The 12,860-nt window shown below is 37.2% G+C and overlaps 1 protein-coding gene across 4 annotated transcripts in view; it reads right to left on the bottom strand.

Moving 5' to 3' along the window:
* The window catches only part of ADK (adenosine kinase), a 298,735-nt gene that overhangs the window by 144,003 nt on the left and 141,872 nt on the right, over window positions 1-12,860 (bottom strand). For all 4 annotated transcript variants that reach the window (XM_052799044.1, XM_052799045.1, XM_052799042.1 and 1 more), the window contains one exon: window positions 7,116-7,224. In XM_052799044.1, coding sequence (XP_052655004.1) covers window positions 7,116-7,224 — 109 coding nt within the window. The remainder of the gene's footprint in view (window positions 1-7,115; window positions 7,225-12,860) is intronic.

A 12,860-nucleotide genomic window follows, 5' to 3' on the forward strand; every position in this document is an offset into this window, starting at 1 on the left:
GATCTGCTTAATGGTAAAAATCTTAGTTAACATGCTTTATCTAAAAAGGCATGATCTCGTGGAATAACCTTAGCACAAACAACAATATTACTCTGAGATTTGCGTTTGAACTTCGTACAGCCGAAAAGACCCCCCACGTGGCTCTTCTCTCTTTTGTTCTTTAAGTATACATCACAAATTATTGGTGCTTGTTGGCAGAGTTCAAATCACTGAACTCATTGCAAATAGTCTACTTCAGCTAGAAGTACATTCTTTTACTCTATCAAATCCATCTGAGGTAATAAGACTTGATGTTTTATTCAACAGAGCTGAGGAAAATTGTTGCACAATAGGTTAATTCAAAATGGCAGCATAGAAAATGCATCTGTCAGTGGGGATCAAATTACAGGGCAAGCTCCTCTCAATGCTTAGAAAAACAAGTCTGCAGTTCTACAGATTATGTGCATGTGTGTGTTTAAAGGGGTGGGAAAGGAGCTAAATATCTGAGCTAACCTCCAATTAAAGTCAATCATAAAAACAGCCAATTTAATGAGTACGGATTTCTTTGGGTAATTATAACACCAACTACTTTTTTTCTCCCTCTCTTTTAAATCTGTAATTCTGCCTTCTTGTTATTGCTTGCTTTGTCATTAATCGCCTCAGGAACTTGATTTCCTAGCAACAGACTCTGCCACCAAACATTTGGCTCCTGTTCAACATTTTCTTTGTGAAAAATGGCACTGCTATTGCCGCCTGGCTGTTGCAGCTAGACTGGCTGTTAAGTGCTCTAATAATGCATTCTTCTGAAAAACACCCAAAAATCACATGATAAAAGGAGCGATGACTGAGCTTCACTAATTACTGTGGTGAAGAAGCGTATCTGCAATTTAAAGGCTACTGGGGTAGGAGGAGAATGACAGGAAAGGAAATGTGTATATTCTTCATATAAATAAATATAATTAATAACATAGAGGTGAACATTTAGAAATAAATATTTTTGCAATGTTAGACAGATTCTCATTAATTTTCTATTATGGAAAAAGGAGGTACAATCTTTCTTATAAGTTGATGATGCATTTTTCTGCATAAAGTACAAAGCATTCATCTTCAAAGAATGACATCTTGAGGATCAAACTTCGTAAAAAATAAGAAAAAAAAGTTTCTAATTCACTTTTCCACATAAGTTGAGAAAACACTGGCAAAATTGTCTATGCACGAGAAGTTATACCTGAAATGGTAGCATAATGCACACAACATCCTAAATACATCACAGAATGACATAACACATGCTGGTGCTGATTTAGACAAAGCTCTTTTTTGCATTTTGATCAAAGAAATAAAGCTGTGAATGTCTGTATTTATGAGAGAGAAAGTATTTTTCCCATATTTGTTTTGGAAGCCAGTAAATGGCAGATTTGCTTCCTGGTTAGATACAGAGTCCATCATCTCTCCACAATGAATGCATCACACTCCAGCTATAACTTCCAGAAAACACAATATCTCAAGATGGTGGGTTTCAGGAAGGCGATGTTATCCCAGGCCAGCAAAACAGGCCACAACTAACTGTTGCTAGCTGCAGCCTCTTTATGGTTAAGACATTCAGAATGGTGTTTTCCTGGCCATAAAACCTATTCATTATTGTGAGAAATAGTTTTGCATGTCAAATGGCATACATACTGATGCCAGAACACTATGGCAAAAGTTATCAATGGGAAAAAAAGCTATTGTGGAGTTATTCAAACAAATGTCTTTTTTCGGGGGTATTTTGATTCCTGTCAGTGTCTACGTCTCTCGCTTCCCAAGAAGTGCATACAGACCTAGCACATCTCAAAGAAAAAAACCTATCACAATCCATTGTAAATTATCATAGTCATCATAGCAGTAAATTACAATAAAAATGCCTTCATTGAATATGACTCTGAAAGGAGGAGACAGCACAAAAGAAATTTCATTTATACTTACATTGTTATAATAATCAGCATTTTTTCTCAAGTAGAATAGCCAAACCCCATGTAAAATACTGTAGAACGTTATTTAAGCTTCACTACACATTGCTGACATCAAGCTTATGTTTTGACAGACTCATGTTGAAACCAGATAATTCTGCCATCAAGCCCACTACGCCACTACAGTATCTCTCTGCTTAGACAAGCACTTAGGCATTAAACAAAATAAATACAAAAATACCACAGTATTTGTTGAAATATACCAGGGTGCTGGAGCTTTAAAAACTTCTCCTCCAGCAGATAGGTATGTTACATTGGGTTCGTTATGACATGCTGCAACATGAGATTTCCTACTTGAAACTCAGCCTAAGACCAGAATACCTGGTCTTGATCAGAATGTCATTAACATCAAAATAAACTACACTTACCATTAACTTTGTAAACACAGAAGAGATGCTGAAGGTGGCGAATGAAATTTAACTGTGGGCTAACAAATCTAAGCAGTATTAGAAAGCTTTATACTGAATGTGGTACAACTGAAGGGCATCACCATTGAGAAATTTCTATTATTTGCTGCATGGAAGGAGGAGAAAGGAATGGTTTAAACTTTTACAGATGGTGAAATAACAACAGCCCATGCAAAGCTGACTAGGTGAAAGTGTTATCTTCTCTGAATAAAAGGTTATATGGCAATACTAAAAGCGAGCAACCCAAAATTCAGCTGCATAGAAATAAGTCTTAGAGCTACAAAAAAGCTTCATTCCTCCTCTACTCTACCTACAACAGGTAGCACAGGAGCTGAAGCTTTCAGGCACTGTAAATTCAAAAAGCAAAGACAAGAGATCATAATGCATAAAGTATGGTGTAAAAATGGGCCCACGTCTCTTTAACGAACACAGATAAGCACGAGCATCAGCAATGCCATACCTATATGAAATGGCTAGGCAAGGAATCTATGTAGATATTAATGAGAAAAGCTTTGAGAGACATCACTTATAACACCAGCTTTTTAAGCACACAAACTATACCCACAAAATACAAATTCAAATGCAGTCCCAAAACAACAATCTGCTATTTTCCTTTGTACAGAAGGGAGACAAGCATTTTATTAAAGGAAGATCTGTTTGGGTTTTGGGAGCTACTTAACTGATCCATTCTAAGCAAAGACTCAAGTTACTACAGATGGGGAACCTAAGTGCAGTCAATACTGCCATTTCATATGCTTAGTAAAGGAAAATATGTAAGTTAAAAAAAAAAAAAAAAAGAAAACCTGAAGCACAGAAGTAACTTTCAAGAACCCATTTATTACTTTAGCACCAAGATAATATTAGCATCAAATGACAGTGTTTCACCCACCTAATGCCTCCAACTGCAAACATTAAATGAATGCAGGTGTTGGACTGAAGAACAAATTGAGTAAAGCTAAATAACTGGCAGAAATAAGGATGGCTAACTGGAATAAGAGAAAACACACATCTGGGAAGCACCACACTTGTGGCAATAATGTTCAGGTAGAAATTTAAAACTCAGCTGTCTATATGAGCAAGCAGTATCAGTCGTCACAGAGTTAAGATTTCAGAAGGTTAAGTGCAGCTTTCAATGAAGGAAAGCATTTTCTCCTCTTCCATTTTTCCTCCTGTTATGCAAGTGCAAAATTCCTTACTCACATACAGTAACACAGAGGTGCTCTCTGGAGTCAAATGACAACTAAAATTCTCCTCAAGTTTTCTGCTCTCCTAAGTAGCTCTTATCAGCAGATTATTTTTTAAATCAAAAACATTGATAATAAAAATATCTTTGCATTCCAGGCCTTTGTAAGATATGAAAATTAATAGCTATATACTGCAAGTTGTATTAAAAATGTTAAAATGTTTGTGTGCAATGTCAAAGAAACTGAGTACCAGCAACTCCCATAGATTTCAGTTGGCACTAAAGACGTTGATGATCTTAAAAAAAAAAAACAAAACAAAACACACCACCACAACACAAAAAACCCACAACACAACACATGTTATAGAATTCTTATAGATGCCTACCTAAATATAGTACTACCATCAGTTTATTAAATGCCTCTGAAAATAAGACAAATAAGGTGCCCAAATATAGAGTTTTATCACCCAAGTTTGTAAGATGCAACTCTAACACATAAGAATTCTAAAATGCAAGTCCTGACAGAAAGCATAGATTCACAGAAAGAAAGAAAAAAATGAACACCCCCCCACCCTCCCAACACAATTTAAGATCATTTTCATGTCATCAGGTTGTGTCCCATTCACAATTTCAGAGGCAGAATGACAATGTTTAGTGTTATCATAACTCTCAGCTTATTCTGAAATAAGGGAAATGTCTGAGGAAGGAGCATTTTCTAGCCCCAGTAGGAACCAAATAAAATCCCTCACAGTGAATTCTAATCAGACACCAGCAGCACAGCTAGCTGATCCACAGTGAAATGAATATGACAGACTGGAAGATATGATGTCAATGGTAGAAATTACTGCAAGTATATGAATTATATCTGGAGAAGGGAAAGAAATTGCATAGCATTTGACAGTACACATAATCTATCTTAAATCATACAAAGTAGAGTAATTTTTAAGGATTAAAATACACCTTTAAAGTTTACCATCTTTGAGAAAGCTGGGGCAGCCTCAGTGTTTTGCTTCTATTTGTGATTTACAGGGTCCTATTCTTTGCTAGTCTTTCTCCAATTTGTCTGCTGGATCTGATTACCAGATGGCTAAAATAAATGTATTGTGTTCATTCATAGTAACAGAAGTTGTCTTTAAGGGTTCTGTCATGGCTTCACTATCTTTTCCTTTGTACCTACTCCTCCCTCTGTGAATTGATTAGATTTCAGAGCTAAGTTTCATCTGAGGGCCATTCTGCTGAATGCTGCATTGAAAAGCATATTATCTATTCTAGGAAGCACATACAGATGACCACAGGATATCACAGACCTGTCCTAAAGCAACAACTGCCCTACTCTGCCAAGAAAATAGATTGTTTGAGAATCTCAGGACACGCACTTCCAGAATAAGTATCTGTCACTAACATACATTCTAATGCAATCCAAGAAATAGGTGAAAGTTGGATAGAAAGACGGAAATGAAAAGCAACATATGCACAGTGCAAAGCCAAGAAAGGTAACAAGACTAAAGTGAAGACAGAAAACAGTAGACAAATTAATGACTCTGAGAGCTACCCTATACCTCAGGAGTGGTAATTTTTTACTACGTGGTTTTGTTTAATCTGGTAAACCGCCACAAACCTATAAGTAAAGAAGTTAAATGAAAGAAAAGGGCATGAATGCACTGTAGCATGAGGGAACGTGTACAGTTCTACACATTGTCTCCTTTCCTTAAGTAAAGTTCCACACGCAATCTGTAATCTGAAGTGATAACACTGTCCTAGAAATCTCTTAGATGAACCCATCCACGAGTGCTTTTGCTACAGGTGTGAACCAGGTTCTTTACGCAACAGATCTCCTCCTGCAATCAGATGTTTCCCTAATCTGACTTCCATTTTGCAAATATCTCATACAATTTATCAGCACTTCAGTGTTATTTATTTATCCATTAACATATGCGCATCTTGGGTTTTATTTTCAGTTTAGTACAATAATTCTCTGTCTTTTAGTCAAAGCTTGGATGTCACAGAACTGGCATCTGAAGAACAGCTTTTAATATATATGAAAATCAGTGTAGTGAATCACCTAGTCAAAACTTAAGTGATCAAACTGACTCAACACAGAAGAGTGGCTTCGGAACTAAAATAAGATGAAGGCTATATTTTAAAAAACCCAAACCTTTTTTTCACCTCATGTAACATTTTCCACTTTTCCTGAAGCAGCTCCACTAAGTTTAATTTTTCTAAATTGTATATTGGAAACTTAATTGGTAATTATATATAAGCATGGTTAAACATAAAAACATTTAGTGCAGTATAGCTTTTGGTAACATTTGTCATTCTTTTTCTTTATTTAAACTATACTCTTAGCCTTTCAACATTTTTTTAGCCAATAGCATTAATTCCTAAGCATGCCATTTGGAACAGACTGAGGTATAATTATTGGGAAATAAACTCAGAACACTTGAAAAACAGAAATAAAAAATGAGTAGACAATACACAGATGTATTTTTTTTAACTGCAGCACAAACATATGGTCATATCAGTGGGATGTATTTTCTTTGTATACTGAGAAGGTTATAAGTATTTTTTGACAGTTATAAAGGGGCAGTCTTGGCCATACACAAGAATCAATAACAACCATGTAAAGCCTACAGCAGTGCACACTAACAGGCTGTAGGAGACATTAACACTAGCTAAAAGAAGTAAGTGTATTTTCAATGAACTTGCTCCTCCTGGATAATCAATTTTTTACACTTCTTACCAGCTGTTCCCACATAGCTCAGGTAGCGGAATGGAAGCAGCTGTCATACAGAATCCATACATTACATGCATGTTATGAGGTTTTAATCTGTCATAGTTGTTTTATGTTTGCTAATTTTGATCAGTCATATTAACTTGAGAGCAAGATGAAAAAAAATTCACCACTTCTATGTAGGCAAGATGTAATCTACACAAATACACTAATCTGGCTTGATTCATTCTGGATGGTAAAAAAAGAATACTAATTGTGAATCTACTAATGCCCCATCCTCAAAACCCCTTCATTCCAGAAGTAAGATTTCATCATTAAAATCAGTCTGCCCCACCGCCCACATTCAAGAGATTTGTCACAATCATTGTTTCTGAAATATTGAGTTATAAGGTGCCGTAGTAATTACTATGGAATAAATAGCAATTAAGATTGTTCACACAAATAAGCTCAAACTGTTTGCAGTGAATAATTATGCTAATAGTGTTTTTCTACATAATTTGTGCATCCTTCACAACAATTTACTAGAAAATGTGAAATGTAAATTTGATGCACTACTACAAAAGCTCTGAAAATATGTTTAGTTCTTATGATTTTTCCCACTAATTTAAGAAGGCACACAACTAAAACATACTTCTATATTTGTACATTTAAATTCAAAGAAATCAAACTATGCTGAAATTGAAGCAGTCATTTTCTTTCATTGTATTCCTACGAAATCATCCTAAATCGTATGCAACAGACGTGCTCACTGCTTAAACCTCACAATGTTGTAACACAAATTTTACCAATTTGAAAGAAGCTGAACTTACTGCTATATAATAAACTTTGGCCTTTTCCACCAACTTCCAGTTCTTCTCCAGATCAAGATGCTTTTCCTTCTTATAGCAATTAGCAGCAGCAAGGTTAGCTACAAGAGACCTGAAAGTGATTAAAAACCAGGCATTAGATCCTCTTTAACTAACACTACTGCAAACTTCTCACAAAGAACAACATTCCTCAAAGATAATCAAAGATCCTAAGGAACATAAAAGCAATTAACAAAGAGCACCATAAAACACATATACTTTATTTGACCATTTCATAATATTTAAATAATATCTTTTAAATCATATATTAAATACAATTTAAATGTAAACCATTTACTAAATAATGTATTTTAAATCCAGCTACATAGTTTATGTAACCTTTCACTATTATGCTGTTCACGTGCCTTCATTTGCTTATAATCAACCTGTGTTGCATTTTGTGATCAACTCCCTCTGTATGGTATAGCATCTGCAGATTTTCATTAAAACTTTTCTAGTACTGTCCTGGTTTCAGCTGGGATAGAGTTAACTGTCTTCCTAGTAGCTGGTACAGTGCTATGTTTTGAGTTCAGTATGCGAAGAATGTTGATAACACTGATGTTTTCAGTTGTTGCTCAGTAGTGTTTAGTCTAAAGTCAAGGATTTTTCAGCTTCTCATGCCCAGCCAGCGAGAAAGTTGGAGGGGCACAAGAAGTTAGCACAGGACACAGCCAGGGCACCTGACCCAAACTGGCCAATGGGGTATTCCATACCATGGGACGTCCCATCCAGTATAGGAACGGGGAAGTGGGGGTGGGGAATCGCCGCTCGGGGACTGGCTGGGTGTCGGTCGGCGGGTGGTGAGCAATTGCACTGCGCATCATTTGTACATTCCAATCCTTTCATTATTACTGTTATCATTTTATTAGTGTTATCATTATCATTATTAGTTTCTTCTTTTCTGTTCTATTAAACCGTTCTTATCTCAACCCACGGGTTTTGCTTCTTTTCCCGATTTTCTCCCCCATCCCACTGGGTGGGGGGGAGTGAGTGAGCGGCTGCGTGGTGTTTAGTTGCTGGCTGGGGTTAAACCATGACAGTACCTAACACAAAAAGGAAAGTAGCTACTCCAGTTTATCTTCTGAAAACTATTATACCTCACTAGAACCAAAAAGTTGATGGATATGTATGTCTTGCCTTTATCATTTTCCAATGAATAGTTATATTATTTAAAAAGAGGTTTGTTTGCGTTTTTTCCCCCGTTACGTTCATATTTTCCTTTAGCAAATGAAAAAGGGTCACATTGCTACTTTTAGATGATGAACTGTTTAAAAAACCCTTGGCTTAGCTGTGCATTACTGGAAAACTACCAAAAACTCATTTGTACTTCATTCTTTCCTAACAAGTTATAACACAAGCCATGGGACACAACTTCCATCAGCAAGAACAAAAAGTATCATATTTACTTTGTTACATGTAAGATACATTCTATTTTAAATCCTCCTTTTCAGACATTCAATTCAGCCTTATGAAACACACAAAACTTACAGATGTACTCCTAAAAACAGGTCATAAAAAGATGGTTATGCACTGGCTCTCCACTCTGGCTACCATGACCAAATCCTTCTGTGCAATTTTACTATGAGAATGTTCAATAACACCCAATATTTAGAGAAGAGGAGTTGGGGAAACAGGCACTTCCATGTTGGCATACAGAGTTTTAAATTTAATTTTCAAGATTTAATAGTCATAGGATGCATCTTTAACATTAACCCATCACTGTTTTGTGTTAAGGATATTAGCCAGATAAATAATGTCTAATTACACATACAACATATGGCTATTGCAAACTTTTGCCTTCTCCACCGTGCATGCAACTGATGTTGTATGTATCACCCTTTTCCATATAAATGCTAGTACAATCCAGAGACAGTGGGTCAGAGTGAATTGCTCATCTGCGAGTTATGCTTTTGCCCCCAGACTGAGTACCATCTACAGCCATTAGGAGGCAAGTAAACTAGGAATTCTTAAAAATTTATTCCACCTCAAAACAGCATCTTTACACTATCACCATTTCTCTTTGTCCTATTCAATAAAAAACAAACAAAAGCCCAAAAGAATCTTATGAAGACAGCAACCAAGTCTCCCTGTAAACTTCCTGAAGCACTCATCAATGACAATCCCTGTAAGTTAAACATAAACATAAATAAAAATCAAACCAAAAATTTAGATTAACTTTTTTCTAAATGGATCAAAATACATAGCAGAGTTCTGTGTCATTTCATCCCAGGAATATGCTTGGGGCATGTCTCTTTAATTCTAAAGCCTAAAGGTGACGAGAAGTAATGTGAATTTGGAAAATTTAAAAAAAAAAATTATAAACAAATAAACCAAGCCTCTGTAGCAGTACACGTAACAGGGCAAGAAGTTTCATTCTTGACGAATATTATCATTGCAATGACAAGAAGTCCACCGGAGAACCACATAAAACCAAGACAGACATGTGCATAACTGTAGTAATTTTCTGTAAACCAAATTTAAAAAGCACATTAAATCTTTCAGTTTTGTCAAACCCATCAAGGACCTAGCCGGAAAAATCTTGTCTGTCTACGTATGTTGCTAAGTAAAAAGCAGTTATGTTCCAGAAAACTAAGCAAAGACTCTCTGTATGTTTCCTTTCACTTACCACATGCCCCTGAAACTGTAAACCTAGCTCTCTGTGGCTACATCCAACTGTAGAGATGCTCTGCACATGATGTGTAATAAAAGATTTACACTGAAGACAAAGCACCAAGATTTTCCAAATTAAAACTGTAAGTCTAACAGCATTAAGTTCAACATGTGGGACACAGAGAAGGTAGATGTTTTTTCAATGAAATATGGTAACTGGATACAGCCAGAGTGCTTCAAACCAAACAGCTTAATGGAGACTCTGTGCATGTGGGTATTTCTGAGCAGAATGCACAAATCAAAGTCACAGATTATGAGGGAGTGTAGGTAATACTTCAGAGTTTAATCACGTGTTAGGATTTTCTTGAAAAGCTCTGAGAAAATGTCGTGGTTTAACCCCAGCCAGCAACTAAGCACCACACATTCTCCCCCACCCAGTGGGATGGCAGAGAGAATCGGAAGGAAAAAGGTCAAACTCGTGGGTTGAGATAAGAACAGTTTAATAGAACAGAAAGGAAGAAACTAACAATGATAACAATAACAGTAATAAAATTACATTAACAATAAAAGGATTGGAATACACAAAACAAGTGATGCACAATGCAAATGCTCACCACTCGCCAACTGATGCCCAGTTAGTTCCCGAGCAGCAATGCCCCCCAGGCCAACTCCCCCCAGTTTATATACTGGGCATGACATTACATGATAAGGAATACCCCTTTGGCCAGTTTGGTTCAGCTGTCCTGGCTGTGTCCCCTCCCAACTTCTTGTGCCCCTCCAGCCTTCTTGCTGGCTGGGCATGAGAAGCTGAAAAATCCTTGACTTATTCTAAACACTACTTAGCAACAACTGAAAACATGAGTGTGTTATCAACATTCTTCTCATACTGAATCCAAAACATAACACTATACTAGCTCCCAGAAAGAAAACTAACTCTATCCCAGCTGAAACCAGGACAGAAAACAAAGCGTATTAGTATTGCTAAGCTAGAGAATTCAGAGGGGTAATCACAAATTAGGTCAGAACCCTTTCCTGCAAACAGCTAGACAGAGTTAGCAGAAACAAGGAACATTCACATCAGGGCATCTGGAACATAAATATACACAGCCACTTACTGGGAAAACCAGAGTGCTATTAGCCAGCTCCTCCAGAAGAGACAAGAAAGCTGAATTACCTGAAGGAGGAAGTTAGCATGTACCTCAACTGGAACAAGAGATTAATCAGTAAGTAGAGTTATCAACTGGGGCCAGGTTGAAGTGATTCTTACAAATATAGAAAATGCTGGAAACCAAGAAACAATCAGAGGGTAATTAAAGATTGAGAATAAACTTGCTCTCACTAGAAGAGGTGGGGTTGCACAATGAAGTCTTTAGCAGCAACCATCGGCCATTTTTTTCTATCTCCCATGGAAGGAAATAAGTCTCTTTTACTCCCTGCACACTCTCAAGCACGCTCTATAACAAGTGATTGAGATTAAGCCACTGTCTCTAGTATTTGAGCAAATGTTTGATATTAAGAGAAAAAAGTGTTTTATGTTAGCAAATCAAAAATATGGCTTAATAAATTAAAGAAGTACTTGTGGACATTTTTATGAATAAATTTACCTAAACTTTTAAATTCCATTGAGATGCACGGCAAAAGATGCACATATTTTTCCTGAATTTATGATGTATGTCTATTGACAGTCTGACTTCAGTTTCCCATCATGTCATCTAGGAAATGGTGATTGCTACAGGATGCATACACAGACACTATGTGACTGAAGAGAGAGAGAATCATAGAGCAGAAAAATCTTTATTGCTTTCTTTTCTTTGAAAAACTGAATATGGATCCTGGAGATGAAGGGGGAAGTCTGCAGACATAATTAATGTCAAAACTCCAGATGAAGATGAATGAACTTCCTTCCTCCACTGAGTATGTACATTCATTCCTGAGAGTAAGACATTATGTATGACATTAAATTGGGAAGGACAGGTTGATAAGCTGGAGGACAGGGCTGCTGTCATTCAGTGGATCTTCAATAGCCTGGAGAATTGGGCTGGCAGAAACTTGAAGGCAAATGCAAAGTCAAGCAACTAGGATGGAATAACTCCCACGCAACAACATAGGCTGAATGTTGACAGGGTACAACGCAGCTTTGCAGAAAAGGAGCTGGAGGTGCTGGTGGACCACGCTTGAAACACGAGTCAGCAGTGCACCTGCACAGAGAAGGATAATCGCATTCTGGCTTATATGAGCAAGCACGCAGCCAGCAGGACAAAGGAAGTTATATATTCAGAACAGAGGAAAACCTCTGTTCTGGTCTGCAGACCTCATCTGGAGTTCCGTCTCCACCTTTGAGCTTTCCATTACAAGGAAGACACTGACACAATGCAGTGAGTCCAGCAGTGGGCCATCAAGATTATGAGGGGGCTGGAACACTTAAACGAAGAAAGGCTTGGCTGAGCCTTAAGAAGAGGTACCTAACGGGTGACCTTCCTGCCATCTTCAAATATCTAATGAAAGTTTACAGAGAAGATGGAGCCAGACTATTCTTGGACACAAGAAAGAACAGACACAAGCTGGAAGAAGGAACATTCCAGCTGGCTATCATCAAAAGAATTTCTCCCATGAAGAGTGGTCAAACACTGGAACAGCTTGCCCAGAATATCCTTGGAGATATTAAAAACCCAGCTGGACATGGCCCTGAAAAACCTGACCTAACTTCAAAGCTGGCCCTGCTTTCTGCAGGGGTTTGGACCAGATGTTCACTCTAACTAAAATTGTTCTAGTGTTCTACATGTTATATGGAAAATTCTCCCTCCTCTGACTCTCAGTTCAGTTCATGTTGCTGCCTATTGCCTTTGCTAATTCTGCCCAAAACATTCACCAAGAAGTTTGGTGTGGATTTTAATTACGGGACTGCTATCTTACCTTAATAAATTCTGCTAACTCCTGATACTGCTTTGAAAGGGAAAGAGCAGTTCCTCAGGATCAATGGCACTGAAAGCCACAGAGGTAAATCACAAAGGATAGTGACAGATATTTTGCTCTTATTCAGAGCCCAAAAGAAAATATTCTTCAGGGTAACCAATAACATTTTCATTATTGTTTCAATAT

This window comes from Harpia harpyja, chromosome 10 (genome assembly GCF_026419915.1).
Source record: "Harpia harpyja isolate bHarHar1 chromosome 10, bHarHar1 primary haplotype, whole genome shotgun sequence".
Lineage (NCBI taxonomy): Eukaryota > Metazoa > Chordata > Aves > Accipitriformes > Accipitridae > Harpia > Harpia harpyja.